General features: G+C 41.2%; 2 protein-coding genes across 6 annotated transcripts in view; one reads left to right on the top strand and one right to left on the bottom strand.

Annotated features, from left to right (window-relative positions):
* FSD1L (fibronectin type III and SPRY domain containing 1 like) overlaps window positions 1-15,453 on the bottom strand; it is a 54,664-nt gene extending 39,211 nt beyond the window's left edge. For all 5 annotated transcript variants that reach the window (XM_037036087.1, XM_037036088.1, XM_037036089.1 and 2 more), the window contains exons 1-4: window positions 15,273-15,453; window positions 9,911-10,006; window positions 7,542-7,673; window positions 5,027-5,128 (exon numbers count right to left, since the gene is read on the bottom strand). In XM_037036087.1, coding sequence (XP_036891982.1) covers window positions 5,027-5,128; window positions 7,542-7,673; window positions 9,911-10,006; window positions 15,273-15,287 — 345 coding nt within the window. In that variant the 5' untranslated portion in view covers window positions 15,288-15,453. The remainder of the gene's footprint in view (window positions 1-5,026; window positions 5,129-7,541; window positions 7,674-9,910; window positions 10,007-15,272) is intronic.
* LOC118979863 (forkhead box protein L2-like) lies at window positions 15,286-21,996 on the top strand. Its single transcript, XM_037036155.1, has 3 exons — window positions 15,286-15,295; window positions 15,347-15,896; window positions 21,913-21,996. The coding sequence occupies exons 1-3, from the start codon at window positions 15,286-15,288 to the stop codon at window positions 21,983-21,985; spliced, it is 633 nt and encodes a 210-aa protein (XP_036892050.1). The 3' UTR covers window positions 21,986-21,996.
* The last annotated feature ends 248 nt before the right edge of the window (window positions 21,997-22,244 follow it).

The following is a 22,244-nucleotide window of genomic DNA, read 5'->3' as shown; positions in this document are numbered from 1 at the left end:
ATGGCTCTGTCTCCAATACATTTATTTGCAACTCTGTAATACCACTTAATGAGTTGTGAAGAGGCTCCAATGAATGCTTAGAGTTTTAGATTATGGTACTGTATATTACTGAAAGCCTTCCAGAATTATTAGTTATGTTACTTTGCTCAACAGGACTCTTTTCTGTTTCCATTTTGATCACTATTGCTATACCAATCTTCCAGTGAAATACTGATTGCCACACATCATTCCTTCTGTTCATATCAAAGGTATCTCCTTTCTCTCTCATTCCGTTCCTCCATCTCTCAGTCAATTGTTTTAAAAATAAATCTTACAATTCTGACCCTTTATTTTATAAGTTCCAGGAATCTGCCACCTAAGATCAAACTTCCTCAAACAGAATTGTGTCAGAGTACAATATATTAATAGTAGTAACTACGAATGGTTCTTCATAATTACCAATTAAGTATAAAGAAGTTAAACCAGAACTTTTTCCAATCTCTTGGTTTTCATCTGCAATGAGTGGATATAGAAACTATTTTCTTCCATGATTTTATCCAGCCCTTTGAAGGTAAAGATCTGTTTCTATATCCCTCTTTTTTAAAAATATATTTTATTGATTATACCATTACAGTTGTTCTATTCCCCCCCTTCATTCCCCTCCACCCACACACTCCCTCCCCCACCATTCTCCCCCCCTTAGTTTATAACCACGTGTCTCAAGTTCTTTAGATTCTATATTTCCCCTACTATTCTCGCCCTCCTCCCTATCTATTTTCTACCTACCATCTATGCTATTTTCTGTGGCTTCTCCTCCCTTCTCCCCCTCCCACCCCCGTTTCTAACCCTCCATGTGTTCTTCATTTCTATGGTTCCACTCCTGATCTAGCTGTCCTCTTGGTTTGCTTTTGTTTTAGGTGTGGTTGTTAATAACTGTGAGTTTGCTGTCCTTTCACTGTTCATATTTTTCATCTTCTTTTTCTTATATAAGTCCCTTTAACATTTCATATAATAAGGGCTTGGTGATGATGAACTCCTTGAACTTGACCTTATCTGAGAAGCACTTTATCTGTCCTTCCATTCTAAATGAAAGCTTTGCTGGATAAAGCAATCTTGGCTGTAGGTCTTTGGATTTCATGACTTGGAATACTTCTTTCCAGCCCCTTCTTGCCTGTAAGGTCTCTTTTGAGAAATCCGCTGACAGTCTGATGGGTACTCCTTTGTAGGTGACTGTCCCCTTATCTCTTGCTGCTTCTAGGATTCTCTCCTTCATTTTAGTCTTGGCTAATGTAATTATGATGTGCCTTGGTGTGTTCCTTCTTGGGTCCAACTTCTTTGGGACTCTCTGAGCTTCCTGGATTTCCTGGAAGTCTATTTCCTTTGCCAGACTGGGGAAGTTCTCCTTTATTATTTGTTCAAATAAGTTTTCCACTCGTGGCTGTTTCTTTCCCCCTTCTGGTACCCCTATAATCCGGATGTTGGAACGTTTAAAGATGTCCTGGAGGTTCCTAAGCCTCTCCTCATTTTTTTGAATTCTCATTTCTTCATTCCTTTCTGGTGGGATGTTTTGTTCTTCCTTCTGGTCCATTCCATTGATTTGAGTCCCAGTTTCCTTTCCATCACTATTGGTTTCCTGTGCATCTCCCTTCATTTCAATTAGTTTAGCCTTCATATGTTCCTCTAATTTGTGACTATAATCTACCAGTTCTGTGAGCATCCTGATAAACAGTGTCTTGAATTGTGCTTCTGAGAGGCTGGCAATTTCTCGGTCGCTTAGAGTTATTGGCTCTGGGACTTTGAGTTCTTCTTGTGCCATCTTTTGGGCTGTTCGTGCCTGTTAAGTAGCAGGATCGGAGCCCTAAAGTGTTCACTAGAGCAGGGCAACTAAGTCGCTGGGTTGTGATGTTGTATGTGGGGGCGGGGTCAAAGAGGGACAATGGCTTCCCTCTGCCACCTGCCGCCGAGGCCCCCACGGGCACCACAGCCACCACTGTCACCAGGCCCACGGGTTTCGTTCCACTGCACGCGAGTGTGCCACCGCCATCGGCCCTCCACCACTGGGGTCACCCCCTGGGGCCTGTGTGGTCCGTCTCACTGTGCGCGAATGTGCGACCTTGGTCAGTCTGCCCCACACCCCGACTGGTTCCGGGTTGCCTGCGCGCCTAGGTCGGGGGGATCTGTCCTGCCCGACCCTGCTCTGCTGCTGGCTCCGCCTCTCTTACCGTCCTCGTTGAACTTCCGTATAATTCTGTTTTCTGGTCTTTGGGTGTGTCCTAGTTCTCCAAACCTTTGTTGTGTTCAAATTTGGTTGTGGGAGAAGGCACAGTGTTTCCACCTATGCCTCCATCTTGGCGGAAGTCCTCTATCCCTTTTTAATATCTTCATTTTTCTCTCTAACATGAAGATGTTAGAAGCAAAGTACTCTAACACAATTCTATTTATGGAGCAGCTAAATTGAATAGGATTTTCTAAACACAATTTAAAAAAGAATAATAAAATAGTTTTAGATCCTGCTTAATGTATTCAATCAATCATTTTCCCAAAGAGAACAAAATTTGAAATTTCCAAGTTTCTTCCCAATCAGCAGAAATTGTGACATTTGTCATAAAAAATAAGGAACAATGACCAAAGTATAAGAGATCTGCATTTCAGCCAATCACATTAACTAGCAAAACACTGAGCTCTTTTGGGACTCGGTTATCTATGAGAAGCACTGAGGTATCTTTAAACCCTAGAAGTCCATCCTAAGCCATCTTAGTATATAGTCACTTTTTAAAATTATCCAAAATGAGTTAAACATTTTAACAGCCTAATTCTCTGAAATACAGGTTGAAATGGAGAAAGAGATGGCAAATAAAGAGTTAGTTAAAGTCAGAGAGCACTGATAAGTAGTAATGAAAATAAGAATCTGTCTGTTTTTGGATGATAATTGCTGAGAGAAAGGTACACAGGAATCTAGCAAAAGCTAGATGTCAAAATTGGCATTTGCCTGAGAGGATTCATCTTTATTTTGACTTGCCGTAGAGCCCAATAGAGTTCCTCGGGAAAATCTGAATGCCACACAACAGAGGACTTTTTCAAGTCCTGTCTACATGTTCACTTTGTTTATACTTCAAATTTTCCTACTGGATTTGGGACAGATAATTTTGTAATATTTCCTTGAGGCAATCTGAAAATGCGTAAGGGGCAAATATTTAATACTTTTTCAATATAGAATTGAGATGTCTACCCTCATCCCCAAAATAACATATTAAGGGCATAACTTGGTAAATGAGAGGGACTCAGTGACAGAAAGTGAGAAGATAGAGTTTCAAATGCTATTTTCCTTAGGCAAAAATACCAACCGGAGGAAAAAAAAAGCACTGCGTGTGCATACTGGTTGATTCAATGCATTAGAAGTTTTATATTTTCTATATAAATATGTTTATAAACAGAACTATTTTTGAAAAACACAATCACTTAAAATTCATCTTCACAAAGTATAGTGAAGAACTTGAAATAAACTTTAGATACAATACTGCATGCATCTGCTCTATGACTAAGGACATTTACACAGTAGATTACACTGTTACAGAACATCAACACTCACTAATGAAACAAAGGGGGAAAATTATAGCTTGAGCTATTCTGAACAAATATTTAGATTTGTTTTTAAATTGCCCTCAAGACTGAAACATTCATGCTTTTCTTGAAGGTCCTCTCCTCTCCCAGCATTCCTGACTCCAGCCCACAGAAGCACTTCTGCCCACCCTCCTGCTGCCTTGAAAACGCTGAGTGAGCTTCTACCCCCCTCCTCATCTGCCACTCCCAGTGGTCAGAGCCGCACACTCACTGAAGAATATTCTAATGACTGAGTCAGAATTGGGATATACACAAAACCTAGTCTCCCTTTTTACCTGGAATCAAATGTAGAAGATATTGTTTCCCTTTGCCTTAGCCTGTACATTTTACTTCATCATAGGCACCAGAGCAAGTAACCATCCCATTCTTGCTAGTCTGACAGTGGGTTGTGTGTGGCAAGGTTGTGATGATGGTTGGTTAGTTATACTGACTCTGACTTGGAAATTGTTCCATAGACTCAGCTCTTCATAGGTAGAATTCAAATTCTAAATTAAGGATGGGGACAGACAGGAATATTAATTTTGGCAAAAGACCCAAGCAGTGTTGTGCAGGATGGCTATTAGCAGAGAACCCAAGTTTGGTGGGATTTGGGCTACCTCTCCATCCAGAAATCAAGCTAATGATCAGATCTCATTTGCCGGTGATTCCTCTACATATACTTGCTGTCAACCAAACAAGTGACAGTCTAGTGTAGGGATATAAACCAGCAAACGCTACCTTCTCAGGAAAGATTTTTCTACTTTCAAGTTTAATCATAAAATGAAAACACTAAATGGACACAAGTGGATCAGAAAGCCACCTCTCTAACATTAATGCAGCCCTCTACTTTGTCCACAAAGGCCAAGAAAAACAACATCAAACTCAAATATTTTATCTTGAAAAGATTACTACATAGTCTGTATTTTGCTAATTATATAGCTTAATTTCCCACTCTTTTCACACAATTTCACACCATTTAAAAATATTTTTATATCCTTATTCTACATCAAATACAACAGATTAAATTGTTATTAATTTTAAATCAACTCTACTTGAAATAAAAACTAGAATTCAAAATCTCTTAAACACCAGGACTCAGGTTAAAACATTAGCAATCTTTTTGCTCTACTGCTTATAGTTTCATACCAAACATTTCCCTTAGAAAAAAGACTTACATTTTCATATTTTAATAAGACATTCAAGTAATTTCTTAAGCTAAATGGTGGAACATTTAATAACAAATGCACTCAGTTGCACTGTTCATCTGCATCACGTGACGATGTTTGCCCCATCAGCTCACAGAAAGGAATACAAGATTAGACTTTCTATTCCTTTTAGACTTTCATTTTTCAGACTGAAAAATCCAAAATTAAAGAGAAAAACATTTTTAATCAAAACTTTCCTTTTTAAGTGGCTTAGTTTAGTTATTTTGTTGATTTTTTTGTACCTTTGAAAATTCTTCAGCTTCCTTTATATCTAATGAGCGTGTTGCAAATTCTAGCAGTTCCTCAGAGTTCTCCAGGGCACTGTTGCACTGACTAAGTTGACTCTAGGGAAAAAAAAAATCATTAAAATAAAATTTCCTGTTGCCATCAGAATCTTAAATATATAGCATTGTAATGAACTTACAAACAATTTAATAGCAATAATTCAACAAAAATATTGGGAAGAGCTACTGAAGCAAGGTGATCACTAGTCATATTTTCAGAGAATTTTAATTACCTTAATACATTGTACTTAGCATCTTTCCCTAAGAGCTTAATTTGTCCATAAGAGCTTAAGTGCATACAGGTAAAGAAAACACAAAAGAAAGTAAAACAATTATAAATAACTAGGGTCAAATTTACTCAAAGATTATTCTCAATCAGGGCAGTCAGAAAACTACCAACAATTTAAATTAAAATATCGAAATAATCCATCTGCAGACAATATCCTTTACAATGAAGACTATATTATTTATGATATTTAACTATTTAAAGTTTATGAATCAAGTTACAGGTATATTCAACTGAGCACAATCTTAGTACTACATTTATCACAATAATAGGAGTATCAAATAATACTCCTAAATGCTAATTTATAGTTTCCAATACAGGGTAACACAGCAATAAAAAATGCTAGAGCCTAGATTTCAAAAACAATAGAGAGGAGCAACAGAGGGTAACTGTTAGAGTGATGTGCTCTGTTACAGTGATGTATTAAGTTCACCTAACAATCTTTCTTATTCAGTTCTCTCTCTCACTCTATTATTTATGGATCTGAAAATACTGTCAGTGATACCTTTAAACACAGGCAGACCTATTTCTATGCTTTTCAATGTATCCAACATTCTTCTTCAGAACATTTATTAGATCTATTCCATATTCAAGTCTACTTAGTTTTCCCTTAAGATCGACACTTTGGGATACATTTAAAAAATAGATTAAAGAAAGATAATAATCCTTCTGAATAACTGATAATAGTGCTCTTTAAGTGTGTTCTTTTATGACCCCTTTTTTTCTTGCCCTCTTTGAACCAAATTCAACAACAACAACACAACAACAACAACCTTTGGCTCACTTTATTGGTTTCCAGCATGTTCTATTTTACTCTGGAAATGTAGCATAATTCAGCCATATTTTAGATTAAAATAGGTTTTCATGGGTTATCCTAAGAACATACCAAATTTCATAAAAATACTGTGCCCCCATAAGTAAACTGCTTAATGAATTCTAAAGATGAATCAACACACCACCACTTAAATTAGCAAACCACAATTTGAAATATCTCATTTATAGAAGAGCCTTTTAAAAGGCTTAAGAAAAGTCACTGCAGACAAAATGGTAGGTATAAATGGTCCACCAGTTAATGTAGACTAGTTAATGTAGTACTGAAGTAAAGAAAACACAGAAAGAATAAAGAAAGCCCTACTGAAGAAAGAATCCAATCTAAGATCAAAGTTTGAGGTCAAATAGTCTAAGAAAAGGCAATGAATTTGGTTCAAAGAGGGCAAGAAAAAAAGGGGTCATAAAAGAACACACTTAAAGAGCACTATTATCAGTTATTCAGAAGGATTATTATCTTTTTTTAATCTATTTTTTAAAAAAGTCATTGCCTGAGGAGACATTTATTAATTTTAAAGAGAGAAAAGTGAGGGGAAGGGATGGGAAGTGGGGGAGAGGAGGAGGAGGGAGGGGGAGAGAAAGATGGGGGAAGAGAGAGATGGGGTGGGGGAGGGGGAGAGAGAGAGAGACAGAGAGAGACAGAGAGAGACAGAGAGAGACAGAGAGAGACAGAGAGAGACAGAGAGAGACAGAGAGGTCAATGTGAGAAACATTGATCACCTGCCTCCTGTATGTGCCCCGACCAGGGATGGAACCCACAACTCAGGCATGTGCCCCGACTGAGAATCAAACGCACGACCTTTCAGTGCGTGGGACAATGCTCTGACCAATTGAGCCACACTGGCTAGGGCAGAATGATTAAATTGTATCAATGAAAACAACATGCTTCGAGTTTGTAAACCCAGAGGAAGAACAGAGATGCTCTATTATCTCCAACTAAAGGAGGAAATGGCATCAGTAGCTAGGTTGTGACTCTTTTTTATATTTAGAGTTCTTTTTAAAGATTTTATTTATATATTTTTAGATAAAGGAGAAGACAGGGAGAGAAACATCAATGTGTGGCTGCCTCTCACAGGCCCCAACCTGGGAACCTGGCCCACAACCCAGGCATGTGTCCTGAGTGGGAACTGAACCAGCAGCCCTTTGGTTCCACAGGCCAGTGCTCAATCCACTGAGCCACACCAGCCAGGGTTTTATCGTAATTTTTTAAAAAACAAGATATCTATGATTAGAAATAGGTAAGAATCATTCTTCTACAACATAAAAGTACAGTCATACACAGAAATTCACTAACTTTTGCTTTCATTAAATCAAACATTAGACTAAATTATTCATATGTAGTTAGTCTTATGTTCTCACCTGTAACTCTTGTGATTTACGAGCTTGTTCCTGCTTGATACTGCTAATCATACTTTCTTTCACATCATCCAATATAGAGTATAAACTATCAAATTCTTCATCTAGCTCTGAAAGTATGTTAGAAGAATTTTCCTATTTATAAACAAAACACAATTATTTTACTAGAGCTGTCAAACATTAAAAATGAAGATATACTTACCAAAGGAGATAGCGGATCTATGTTATAAACTGCCTCAGCCTAACATCATAAAAATAGTAATATTTGACATATGGCTCTGAAAACACATAAATCCAAGAAGCAGGCTGCTAGAGCTGACAGTACTATTCCGGCTGCACTGCGAGTTAAGCAGCCTTTCAGGGACTAGCCCATCCCCTCCACACCTGCTATAACACAGCTTCGTACCGCTTCCACCGGACAAGGAGAAAGTTGTTCTGAGGTTGCCAGCTTTGTCCGACCTTCGGGCTCTAAGGCGGACACTAAGTCAGTGATTCTCAAATTTGAGTGTGCATCGGAATCATTACTGAAGTATTTTAATACAATATTCTAGAGATTTTTATTCCATAACCCTTAAGGAATAGTTTGGACATGTAGGGGTAGGACTGATTTTGTGTAAATTTTAAATTTTTCAAGTCGTCTAAAATACTGCATTTACAAAAGATATAAAATACTTACCAATTCTGTACTGGCTCCTAGAGATTTACCAACCACTGGATTTTTAGTCCTAGAAGTAACCTGGGAAACCATCTACTGACTCGAATTTGTAATCAAACTCCCACATTTTATTAAATTAAATACAGATAAGTGACTTGCCCAAAACTACAAAACTAGTTGATAGTGGCAGACTTAATAAAACATTTCAGGTATGTTGACTTCTCAATGCCTCATTAAGCAAGATGCTATTATTTCAACAAGAAATAACTTAAAATATCTCTGAAATACCTAGATAAGCCATTTATATACTTGCAACAATGATGAGATTGAAGAAATTATCTTAAGACATTTTTAAATGAATCATTCATTTAAGAAAAGCAAATTGGCACTAAGAGAATAATACATACAATCTAGTATAAAATCATAATCCAAACTTTTGCTTATAATGTACCCAGACACCATCACACTGGAGTCTTACCAAAAATGGTGTTTGTCATTTTAGTACTTTACAATGGTAAGAACAAGCTGTGGAAGAAGAAATGTGTAGTCTGGAAGGCGGAAGACCTAAATCAAATCCCACGTCAACCACTCAGTAATAGTGTGACCTTGGACAAGCCACTTGAAATTCCCAGACCTCAGTTTATCATCCAAAAGCAAAGGGACTACTTTTCTCCCCTCAGTAAGCACCTGGCCCATGCTTATGGTCTTTTCCCCACTGCCTTGTATGTCCCCATCTTCAGCATCCAGTGTAGCTTAACTCCCTCTCAGTTTTTTCTGGATTCTAAAGTAGAGTTCCATTAATTTATCAATCAGAAAAAAATCTTGGGCTAGCTCTCCTCAGCGGTCTCTTTATCCAGGTGTCGAGTGTGATGACTCTCCCACAGATCAAGAGTCTTACAATCACCATCTTTTCTTACTTAAAGTGGATTTATGAATTCACCAGATTTTCCAATGGAATAGTTAAGACAGACAGAAGATTATGATCAACTGACTTCAATCACAGCACATTCAGATTTGAAAGAAATACAATGGTCATAAGGTTTAACAGGCCAAGGACCAGGTAATTACCAGCTTAAAACAAACGAAAACCACAGGGAAGGATTCACTGTCTGTAAGTGCCCTACATATCTTCTATGTTATTTTACAAAGATATGTCATTTAAATTCATTAAGGCACATTCATGGGAAAGCACCACCAGGTTCTTTTTAAGGTAACTTCCACCATCAACATTTGATTATTTACAGTATAGATTATCTTCCCAAACCCATGACCATTTCTTAAGTATTTCTCTATTTCCTCATTGGGCACTTTACCTTTTATTTTTATGTTTTAGCTTCATCTACTTCTATAAGGAAACCTCAGAACATCCACTATTTGCTATAAAAGGAAAGCTTAACTTCCTAGTACTTTTGAAAATGTACAATTTTCTCTTAGAATTAGAAAAGACAAATATAAAATGGAAAAGGACAGAAGTGAGCACTACAGTATTCCCTAGTAACTACAATTCCAGATTTTTCCTTTTCCGTTACTACTCTCCCATTCCAGGGAGAACACAAGAATAGCAAAGAAAGCATTTCTGTTTATCTGCCATTTAAAAATCCTGCTCTCACCTCCATTAGTTTATAATCTATAGTTGTAGAGTGTTTTTATACTTTTGATTTGATCCTACAATCATTCATTATAACATATTTACACAAAAGTTAAAAAAGATTCATACCTGAACTCCTTTTAGTGTTTGATTTAGTGTATCAATAAAGTTCTGAATTTCATCATTTTTATTTGCCAGAGTTGAAATAATCCTTTGTAGAGCTTCCTAGGATTAAAAAATGAAACATTATGATATTTTAATAAAACAAAATCATAAACTCCATTAACAACAATTATTTAAATAAACCCTTTACGTAAGAGTATATTATATAGTAAATAGGAGCAACATAAAGCTTCTTGTTCAAAATTGCCAAAGGCCTATAACTAAAACGATGGGATATGTATGTGTACTGTTTTAAAACTCCTCATTCCTAATCTACAAGTTAATCACTATCATACGTCCCACAACGAAGAGGATCACAATTAGTATCAATAGTGTTATGTTAGGCCACAAGGCTATAGTAAAGAAATAGAACCAAACCTTAAGGACCGCAAAAACACACGGAAACTTCTAATACAACATCAGGGTATCAGGAAGAAAAGCAAAGGGACACTGAAATTTGACACTTTATTTATTCATACAAATTAAAAAAAATTTAGAAATATGAAATGAGCTAATAAATGTGCAGGTTAAACTACAAAATTCATGGTAATATTTATAGATGTTATAGAAGTATACTAAACAAGGTAAATAATTTTGGTAGCAAATACCTCAGACTTTTTGATAATGCTTCCTATTTAAACAAATGCTTCCTATTTAAACAAAAACAACAAGTATTTAAACAATACTTGATGATTTAATTTTCTTATACACTCTAGTTCAGTACTATCCAATACAATTTTCTGCATTAATAGGAATGTCCTCATATGTGCTGTCCAATATGTTACTCATTAGCCACATGAAGTTAATGTGCTTTTGAAATATGGAGAGAGCAAGTGAGGACCTGAATTTATTTTTTAACTCTAATTTCACTTTTTATAGCCCTGTGTAACAAGTACTGTCATATTGGACAGCTCAGGTCTAGTTGTTTAATAACTCTCCCTGGGTAGTAACAGCAAAACCCAAACGAGGTACTCGTATTCTAAGCAAAAACCAAATGGAAGTACTTTTACTTTATAATCTTCCCAGACACACAAGCTTTTGATCTGTAAGCACCTACAACTGTAAATATTTTAACAATTTCCTGTAAGATTTTGTGTGATAAAGTTCTCCTCAAAATATAAGTGAATATTGATAAAAAGCTGCAAAAATAATCTGAAAAAGGAGTAATACTTTCTATAAATGTTCACAAAGCATTAAGGTAGTGGCAAATTAAAAAGAAGTACAACGGTTCTCATTTAATTCCCCCCAACAAGCTCTGGAGATAAGTGGGCCTTACCATCATCCCTGGGCTGCCTATACCATTTCTTCCCGTCCTCACCACTGTATTTTAGTACAGTAAATCAATGAAGTTATGCTACGAGAGAAGCCCCACATCAAGAGTTAGCTGTTACCCTGTTGGTGTAAGTCCCAGAAACCTGTGCACCAAGATTTGAGTACAAAGACAAATCACAGAATGGAGCCAGCACTTGCGGGAGGGGTGGGCACAGTTGGAGAGATGCAGAAAAAGAGAGCAGAGGACTTAGGAGTCCTCAAGTATTTGTGTAAGATTGGGTCTCTATGTATTTAAAAACAACACAATGAAGCAGTAAAAATGGTTCTGCAATCCTCAGACTGTGTGCAGTAAGCTTCCACTGAGATGGGCTCCTCCTGGTTCAAGGACTGCCTCCCCTTCTATCCCTAATGGCAGGGGTACGTCCCTGTGTTACAAAGAGAAAATGAAGATTCAACCAGCTGCCCAAAATGATACTGCTAATACAGTAAAGATCATGCTCAGTCTGTCTACAAAGCCCATGCTCTTTACCACTTTACAATATTTCCTCCTCTAACCAATTTGCCCATCATATGAAATAGCCATACAATAAATTATATTCTTTTAAAAATTTGGGCTCTGGCCAGGTAGCTCAGTCGGCTGGAATTTTGTTCTCGCCCACCAAGATTGCGGGTTCAATCTCCCATCAAGGCGCATACCAGAAGTAACCGATGAGTGCATAAATAAGTGGAACACCCAATCTCTCCTAAACATCAATAAGCAAAAAACCATAAACATAAAGAATACATAGGAAAAAGTGGGAAAAAAGCAAACAACTGACAATGTCTGCTGTCAGTGACATCCTTCCTCGGTGACCCTTTGCCCCATCCTCTCCACCTTCACTATTCCTACAGCACGTACCTTTTCCTGGGAACAGCAACCCCAATGAAGGATCTCCTGTACCACGGTTTAAGTGAAACTATCAAATTCTAAGTGCCAACATTCTAAAAAGGGGCAAATGTCTTATTTGTTTCAATGGTTCCTTTGAATATACACATTTCATCAGGTAAAGAAACCTTTGAGATTTTATCTTAAAAGCACTTCAGGACATAACCAAAAGGTTTGAGTATCAAACAAAGCCACCTATCCATAACACATCCTGTTCACAAAAGTGTCCCAGAAACTCAATATAAACAAAATCCCTCTGTTTATTGCTAGGAGATAATACTGTGGTTTTCTGTATCCAACAGTATGCCTTACATACCCAAGGCAATTATGTTTTCTTCCTCTACTCAAACAGAGCATCTGTTGCCAACACAACAGTGAAGTCCAAGTTATTTCCACAGACAAAAAAGCAGCTGGCCAACTAATCCACTTGCTGACCAAGCTTCTGTAAGACTGTCCAGTAATTCAACCTCTATTGTCAGACTGCATGAGTCAGAACTTCCAACCCTCTTTCAATCAGGATGTAACAACTCTTCCTTTACACCACCGTTTGAAATCACTTATTACAGAGATAAAAACAGAAAACATACTTTAAAACGTGAAGGACAGAGATAAAAAATTGCTAGACCAGGTTAGAAAAGGAGTTACATAAATTAGCAATAAAAGTAGAAATTTTAAAGTTGGGATTATGAAATTAGTTAACAATAGCTAACAGAGAGTAGTCATGTGTGCCAGGCACCAAATGATTTTTAAAAATTAGTATGATCCTCACAGTAACCCTTGGAGATGGGTACAATTCTTCCTCTATTTTACAGATGAGGAAACAGAGACACACAGCACATTACCCACGCTCATTCAGCTCATAAACAGCAGGACAGGAGACCTGGCTCCAAAGTCATCCTCTCACTAATGTGAAGCCCAAACCCCAATGCCTTACAAAAGGTGTACATACATTCAAGCCATCTTCAGCCTTTGCCACCTGCAGCACCTAACCATCTTCCTTACGCTAAGGTACCATCCCTGGTACTCTCACCATAACATTCTACAACGGGAAAGAAAGATCATGCCAGCGGTGTATTACTTACTGCCTTATTTAAGAAGAAATAAATATACAGTTTAGTTCATTATTAGTTGAAGTACAGGGTAGGGCAAAAGTAGGTTTACAGTTGTAAATATGCAAAACTGACTTCATTCTTGTATTATTTAGTATTGTATTATTTCCCATTGAAACAAGTATACACTTACTTTTGCCCCATCCTGTATATGACTGATTCTGCAGTAACTCATGATAACAATGCAATTATTAATACCAGATACTCATTTTAAGCTACACAACAAAATAAAAGATCTTTTAATTAAAAATATTAGCTAGTACCACCAATGGCACTTAACACATTTTCTGATAGTGATAAGTTGACTCTCAAAGTCATCACAAATGAGCTATTTTAGGACCAGTAAGAAAGAGCAATTAAGTCTTTGCTTCCTCTGGGGAAACTGCACATGGTATGTGTAGCTGCTCATCTACATCATCTGGAAGGAGACCAAGTTCAAATCTTTGAACTCAGGACCAGGGCTAAGGGATACGATCTTGCAGGAGACATCCTTCTTGAGTCCTCATGAGAGTGAGGGATACTGTGTGCCCTGGCAAAATAAGATCGCCCATATTAAAATACTTTTTAAAATTTATTTTATAGCACACAGAGTATTTTAGTTCTTATTTTTATAAACTTTAAGAACACAGTGTTTTCATAATGAATTGTTTTACTTGATTTTTACAATAACCCTACAAAATATTCATACTTTCACTGCACAGATGAGAAAACAGATGAATCAGACTTAAGTGACTGGCTCCACATCACAGAGTCAGGAGCAGCAGCATGGAACCCAAGTCTCTGGACTCCAAGTCTGTGCCCTTCCATTTGCCCTGAGCTAATAATATCCATTCAGATATCATATGACTTTTATCTAAAAAAGTTAAATAAGCTGTGAAATGTTTTACAAATTTAGGCAGAGATGTTCTAAATGTGTACAGATTCAAAACTCACAAAATGCCGTTGTTTTAAATGTCTGACAGTCACATAAGTAAAAGCTGAGTTCTTACCCAGTTGCGTTTCAAGATACAATGAAATCATGTGCACTTGTGTTAAATACTAGAACAGTCAGCTCCTCAAGGCGGTGAGTCCGCAAATTACAGAAAACATTGTCCTAATACGTCTTTCCAGTGCTTTCTATCTAATAACAGAAAAGAATGGCCTCTTGGATATGCCCTTGTTTTTCCCTGCTACATTACTAATAATGCTGTTTTCTTACTGTATATATTTCAATTACTATCATCTAACAAAGATGAAAAGAGGGTGGTTGATTTCTATGTAGGGATTATGCCTGAATATTAATAACTCACTTCTAATTGTACTGAAAAAACTGACTATGCTCGCTAAAAACATTTTTTTTAATTGAAACGGCTAGGTCTCTATATCGTTTCCTTAATATGTTCGGAAAGTGTAAAACATGCCACAATGACCACTAAGGGAACTAGGATCAGCAACACCGAACAGGTCACAGAGGGTGCGACCACTGCCCTGACAAAGTTTTCCCCCCTTCACTTCAGCCAACACTAAACACTGAGACCGGCCGAAGCAGCAGCCCCGAGCGGGTGGGGCGGCGTTAAGGAGATTTGGCTGCCCATCGAAATACGCAGGCTTTGTGCCAAGAATCCTAGGACCAGGCAGGGTCGAGGCTCTGGCGTCAGCAGGCGGACCCCCTGTGCCTCAGCTTCCCCACCTGCTGAGGTGGGGCGAACCCTCACGAGCACTCTGGGAGGCGACGACAATCCCAGGGGGGCTACCGCGCTGCAGAAAATCATGTCACGGGGACGGCTCGCTATTTATCTTGAGGAGCCGGGGCCCAGGACCAGGTGTAAGACAGAGAGGCCAGCCCGGGTCACCGGGCGCGGGCCCCGCAGCCCGGCGTGCCCACTTCCCTCCCTCTGGGAAGGAGAGGAAGGCCGGATGGCCTCGCCCCCGCCGCCACGGTCCCGCCGGGCCCTGCTACCCTAGTGCGCCCACCGCCCAGCCACGGGGGCGCCCCGCCCACCCCCGCCCGGCCGCGGCGGGCCACCGCCCGCTCCCCGCTTACTTTCTGGGAGTCCATGGCTAGGGGTTAAGCCTTCTGGGCCCGAAAACGCGTTGGAGAACCGTGCGAGGACGCAGAAGGAGGTGGGGCACGCCGAGACCGCTACGCTGGGCCGCCGCCGCCTCAGTCCCAGCGCGCAGCGGTGCCTCCCGGCCCCACCCGGTCCGCGCCCAGCCCGCGCGCGCGCCGTCACCGCGCCGCGGTTGCCTGGGTGAAAGGGCGGCTCGCGGAGGGGAGGGGGCGAGGAGCGCCCCGAGCATGCGCGCAGCCGCGGGACCTGTGCGGGTCGCGGGTATCAAGTGCCGGGAGGCAGCGGCAGCGCGGACAGGGCGTGTGCCCCCTGTCCCGCGGGTCCTTTGAAATAGCTTCTCCTCCTCCCCCCGCCCCCCCATCCAGTTTCCTCAGCGCGCACGCTCGATGCAGGCCTCGGAATGGACCACTAGGCATCCAGCCGCCGGCCGGTGCGCAGGGCACGGGAAGGAAAGCCCTGGCCCAGAGCCCCCCTTTCCATCCAGCAGCTATCGCACCTCCCCGCACTGGCGCTGGAGGAGCAGCCAGGCTAGCGAGACCCGGCCGATGGGGACGTGGTGGAAATATGGGAACGGTCTGTAGAGACGAGGCTGAAACGTAGGTAGACCTTTCCCTTTCCCTGGGCACCTTGCTATCTGTGGTTTTGAGCAGGTCAATCTTCGTGAGCCTGTTTCACCTTAGGTAAAATAAGAGAAATAATTCTGACTTTGCAGTGCATCGTGAGGTTAGATAACGTATTTGAAGGACCCAGTACACTTAACGCTCAGAATTATAAATAGTTAGTGGCGGGGAGCTATAACCTTCTCAGCCTGGACGAGGGCACAATGCAGACTGTAAAAAACTTGGGAAGGCAGCTTGAAAATGTTCTTCCCCGAGGCCTCATCCTGCATTTTGGTGACTCTGACAGGCTCAGACAAGTTCAATGGGCAATCATGTTAAGATGAATGATCAAAAGGGAAATATACATTGAGTACCTACCTGTTAGGTACCAGTTCTAGGAACTGAGAATTCAGCAGTGAGGAGGCCCTGTTCTTTCTTCTAGAGCTTCCATCCCAGTACCAACCAGGACCGACCTTGCTTAGCTTCTTCTAGAGTTTACAGTCTACTATGTGAGGTTGACTGCGGCTGCCCACCCGCCCCCATTTAAATAGATAAATGTCAGGTAGTTTGAAGTGCTACAGAAAAAAATTACATGGAGTAAAATGGACTGGAAATTGTGAGGACTCCATTTTCCATGGGAAAGTCAGGGAAGACCTCTCAGGAGTAACCTGAGTGAAGTGAGAAAATACACCAAAATCTGGAGAGTATTCTAGACAGAAGGAACAGCAAATGCAAAGGCCCTAAGCGGACATGAGCTTTATGTTTAGGAAACAGCATTCATCCTCCAAGGCTGTAATTGTCTCTGTACATGGGTCTCCCTGACTATATTGTGGTTTCTTTGATGGTGGAGATTTCTTTTACTCACATCTGTCTCCCCAGTACAGGGCCTGACATCTAGAATGCAGTCAACTGAACAGACATGTGTAGGAAATGGAATAAAAGGAACAAAAGGGAAAACAGGAACTTGACTCAGGCTAGGTGGGTAGCGCTTGAAGATCGGGGTCCAGGAAGGGCCTATAGACAAAATTTTGTTCCTGTAGCTGGAAGGAATGATGGAATGAAGTATTGCAGAAAGATGTCCCCTCTCTTGGTACCCAGGGAAAGAAGGCTTCTATCCAAGCCATCCCAATTCTAGGAGCAGTGAGAGCAGCCAGACACCCAGCCACTAGCCCAGTGCTGCAGCCAAAAGGCCACTCTCTGCACTGTGCAAACTGCGGCTGAGTCAGTTTCCTGTGAAGGATAAATGCAGCCTGCGGACTGGAGAACATCAGAGGTCAAACCACTCTCTTGGAAGTTCTCCTGCTTTGGCCCTGCCTGCCACTTTCTGACCACCACTAAGGGGAAGAAACAGCATCAGTGCTGTCTTCGGTTCCCATGCTGCAGGAACTTCACCTCACTACTGTCAGAGGGCAACTCCTGGGCACTTTATGACTGATGGGCATAAAGAGACAGAAGGAGGCTTTGGAGACAGTGAGTCGCAGCTGAAATGTGATCACCAGATTCTGTCACAAGCTCAATCCCAGGAGCTGGCTCCTGGCTGCTGGTGTCCTTCCTCCCCTGTTCTTTTCCTGCCACCCAACCAGCAGCCTGCAGCTTTTAATAAGAGCTCTACCCTATTTGACTTTTGCCCTCGCCAGATCTCTCTCTCTCTGCAGCCAGTCTGGCTCCCCTGCCCAGCTCAACCTAGCCTCCTGCTTCCCCTCACTTCCACCCAGAAATAGCCAGTCTCTTCCAGCTGTGACTTCCCTTCCCCAGCCCATATAGGCACTCACTCATGTAGCCCACAGCCCCAATGCACTCTCTCTGCTTCTGGCTTATGGGCGAGTCCTTTGCCTTTTCCACACTTACCTTCTTACAGCCAAGTCAATTTAGAAAAGTTCATAAATAGCTCTACTGATACACTAAAGCCATTCTCAAATATAATCCTGGAACCAGCTGCATCAGCACCAGCTGGTAACTTGTTACAAGTACATTCCCAGGCTTTATCCCCAGACCAACTAAACCAGAAACTGGGGGAGTGGAGTCTTGTAATTCTGTCTTAACAAGTCCTCCAGTTTAAGAACAACTGAACTAAGAGCACGTTATTTAAAATTTTCAAAAAGGAACCACGAGGCACAAAAGCAGATGACATTTCACCTCTCAGGTTTCTGATTCTGAGATAAATTAGGAAACCTGCAGGCTGGGCATGGCAGATGTAAAGAGTCTGGTGAAACCATCTCATTCAGAACCAGGCTCCCTGTCTTCTCTTGCCAAATATTGCCTGTACCCGTAGTTTCTTTGTAAATTCTGAGACTCCTCCATTTCTTCAGAGAGAAAGTTCCTTCCCTTCGGGAGTCAGCAGTCTGAATCTCCCTTGACACTGCTGCTTACCATCTGTGCAGACTTCAGTGAGTCATTTCACCTTGCTAAGCCCCGATTTCCCGTCTGTAACATAGCGATCATAAAATAATTCCCCCGTAGCTTTGTTGTGAGGATTAAAGTAGATCAGGTATGCAAAACGTCTGGTTTAGCACGCATTTAACAAACAGGAACTGTTACTGCTATTACTCCCCTGCACATAATTTCCTTCTGTGCCGCTCGTGCGTGGCTTTCTCCCGCTCTGTCTTCGGGGTCTTAGAAGTCATGTTCCCACCTCTAACTCCTTGTCTGCACTGTTCTACTTGTCTTTACTGAAGCACAATCACTACCCTGATGCTGCTCTTTGTCGAAGTCCAAACTCTTCACCCGCTGCTCCCTGTTAACATCTGGCCTGAGTCAGCACACACTCCCTAGTCTGGGAAAACCCTGAGCTGCTCTAAGCCTCTGTTTTTTCATCTGTGAAATAAGCATCGTAACAGTACCACCTACAAGGGACATTGAGTGGATTAAATGAGACAATCCATGTTACGTGTTTAGCACAGTATGGGGCATGTAATGAGCATTCAAAAATACATAGCTACTTTCTCTTCCCAACCATAGAAACCTCACTCTTTTCCCCCAACCCCTCCCCACTCCCTTCTGACTAAAAACAAACTCACTGAAAAGCTCTGAAACTCCTTGGAACTCAGAGTACTAACTTCTCTGATCCTAGGAATTTATTATAGACATTTGAATTCTCATATTAGGGAAAGGACGGTTCTGCTCTAATGTGAGCTGGTGCTCTGTGCGCTGGTCTAGCTCCACACTGGCAAAGATCTAGAAACCATGTGAGGAGACACAATTCAAATACCTTTAAGTATTTAGCCTGGAGAGGGATAACCTGAGGAGACATGATCATTCAATTCAAATCTTTCCAGAGCTTTTGCGTGGAAGAGAGAGCTGACTTGTTCTCTAGCATCCAAGAGGTAGAATTAGACCCAATTAATGGAAGCTATAGGAATATAGATTTCCTCTCAGCAAAGTCCAACTATTTAACACAGCCATACAGAACTCTGTTTGGTAATGAGGTCCCCATCAGTGGAAGTATTCAAGCAGAGGCTGGGCATTTGCTTGGCAGAGCTGTACCAGGGGAATCAGGCCATGGAAAGTAGCTAGCAATGATAACCTTTAACATCTTTCTGAAGCCTGAGCTTCTATCATTCTGTGAACTAGAGACCAATAACTATTCATTCCCTTCCTGACTTAGCTTTGCAATTGCACTAATCTCTGGACTGCACCCTGAATCTCTGCTCCCCAGCCCCACTTGCATATGATTTATTGCAGGAGGCCCTATTCCTTCCTGAGAGGGGACATGAGAGGGGCAGTTAACTAAAATCTGTAGCCATTGTGATGTTACTATGTCACGATACTTTGTCTGTGTATGAGGGCCTGTTTTACACTAAGCACTGGAGACTGAGAGGAGTGAGGTCTGGATTTTCCATCACATCTTGCCTTGGCTCTAGAAATGCCTCTTGATCAGAGAATGACCAAGGACAAAGCAAATTTGTCTGCCTTGTGGATCTCCTCCTTGTGAAAGGATGCTGGCCTCCAGCCCCTCTCCAGCTCAGAGGTACTCAGTGTTCTGGTGAGAACAGGGTATGGGCCCAACTGAGACTGGGTGATTGATACTGGAGAGATACAGGGCCTTAGTGAATTGACTATGCTTCTGTTTCATTGGCTGAGCCCCCAGCCTCTGCTCCCAGACTATCTGATTTCAAATACTAAGTCTTCCACCTACCAGTCGTGTTGCGTTAACCTCTCAGTTTTCTTGGTTGTAAAATGAAAGTCTTAACGGTACCCACTTGAAAGGGTTGTCATGAAGATAATGACAATGTAAAGTGCGTCAAATAATGCCTGAGATATAGAAAATACATAATATGTATCAGTTATGTAATATTGTTTTCTAAAGTAAATAAATCATCTCCTGCATGCAACACCAGGAAGCAATGGTGGCTGTGAGCCCTCTAGTACTGCCGTGATTGCTATAAGTTTCAGATGGTACTATGTCCACACTTCCCAGGGGAGCGAGACTCTTGCAGTCCACCTCTCATTCTGAAGGTCAGTCTGAACTTTTCTCTAGAGGGAAGGTGGCAACAGGACTTTCACAGAAAAGGGTAAGACTTAAGACAAGCAGATGAGAAGGGAAGATGGGACCCTGGGCAAAGGTGGGAAGCACTGAGAACAACTCCAGGGAATGGACACGAAGCAAATCGAATGAGCAACCTTTGATGCCCAGGTACCATGGAGGTATTCAGAAAACTTTGAAACATATACAAGATGGAATACTTGGCAGCCATGAAAACTTATCTTTATGAAAAATACATAGCAACATGGGAGAAAGCTTATGATATTACAATTTTAAAATAAAACCTTAGAAATTTGCTTTCTAAACACAAATGAATAGTGTCTCTGGTAAGAAAGTAAGTAAACACTTATAAATTTTTCTTCTGTTTATAACTTTTATCTTAGCTGATGTGGCATCATCTCTGGAAGTTCAGCCTGGTTTTCTGCACTCCAATACATCAAATACATCACCTACAGATATTACACGTTTACTTTTCTGCATACACAAAAATGAATGAAAGACAAGTACATCAGCTTTGAAACATACACTCAAACTTGGCATGGCAATCTTATGACTGAAAACAAGCAAAGGGGAAAGTGGGAGTGGAGAGAGAGAGTAGTAGGGGTCAGATTGTTACGGTTTCTCAGTTGTAGGCTGGGTTTGGGATTTGAGCATGCGGTGACCGGAAAGGCACTTACAAGTGTATGAGCAAAGAGTTATTTTAGGAAACTTGACTTGGCAGGAGGAAAAGGAAGAATGAGTGGGATGAGCCTGTGGGGAGGAGTTGCCTGGGGACCCAAAGGCCCAGACCTGGCCCTTCTACTCCCTGTCCCTTCACCTCCCCTGGTTAGATTCCCTACAGCCCTCCACCCCATCCCCCACTCCTCCTCCTCCACCACCACCACCACCACCATTAATGATTATATTAGCATCATAAACCTTTAGTTTTTCTTTTTTAAAAATGATTTTATTTATTTTTAGAGAGAAGGGAAGGGAGGGAGGAAGAGAGGGAGAGAAACGTCACTGTGACAGAGACACATTGTCCATTGCCTCTTGCACACGCTCCAACTGGGGACTGAACCCCCAACCCAGGCATTGTGCCCTGCCGGGAATCGAACCGATGACACTTCACTTTACAGAAAGATGCCCAACCAACTGAGCCACACCAGCCAGGGCACCTTTAAGTAACTTTTCAGTCAAATGGCAAAAATAATAACTTGGCCTTAATGAAAACTGTGGGCTTCCTTCCTAAGTCATCTAAAACGAAGGTCAGCGAACTTTTCCTGGAAAGGCCCATATAGTCAATAGTGTGGGTTTTGCAGGCCCTGTGGTCTCTGTCACAACTACTCAACTCTGCCATTGTAGAGAGAAGGCTGCCATAGACAGCGCACGTGGGCTTGGCTCTGGCTGTGTTCCCATACAACTTCATTCACAGACATAGGTGTGGGACTGGGTTTAACTCGCAGGTCATAGCGAATCAACCTTGATCTAAAGGAACATTGTGTTATTTTTGTTAGACAATAATTCTGTGATTCTCTGTTGCCTTTACAGCCACCTCAAGCCTCCTCAGACACCTCCAGTATTCTGCCCTCGCCACGTCCATTTACATCGGGAAGACCGGTGATAATACGGCAGGTTAATTATCTCTGGGGCAGTGGTGGGCAAAGCAGCGTGTTAAAGGGAAGGGGCTTTGAATTCAGACCTAGATCTGAGCCCTGACTCTGCCGAGTGTGTGATCTTACGCAGAGCACACGACCTCTCTGAGCCACCGTGTTCTCGGGGGCAGAATGGCGAGAAGAGGTGCAACTTAACGGAATTTTTGTAAAGATTAAATGTTTATAAAGCATTCAGTCTATTAACTGGCATGGAACAGGCACTCAATA

Source organism: Sturnira hondurensis, unplaced genomic scaffold, assembly GCF_014824575.4.
Source record: "Sturnira hondurensis isolate 20B ecotype Veracruz unplaced genomic scaffold, ASM1482457v3 Scaffold0022566, whole genome shotgun sequence".
Classification (NCBI taxonomy): Eukaryota; Metazoa; Chordata; class Mammalia; order Chiroptera; family Phyllostomidae; genus Sturnira; species Sturnira hondurensis.
Note: the sequence above shows the minus strand (reverse complement) of the source record. Positions and strands in the feature narration are given on the sequence as shown.

Bases quoted from the DNA above. Each gene is read 5' to 3' on its own strand.
- LOC118979863 (XM_037036155.1), top strand. The intron at 15,897-21,912 runs GTAGGTAGACCT...TTGCCTTTACAG, and splicing joins TGTAGAGACGAGGCTGAAAC to CCACCTCAAGCCTCCTCAGA.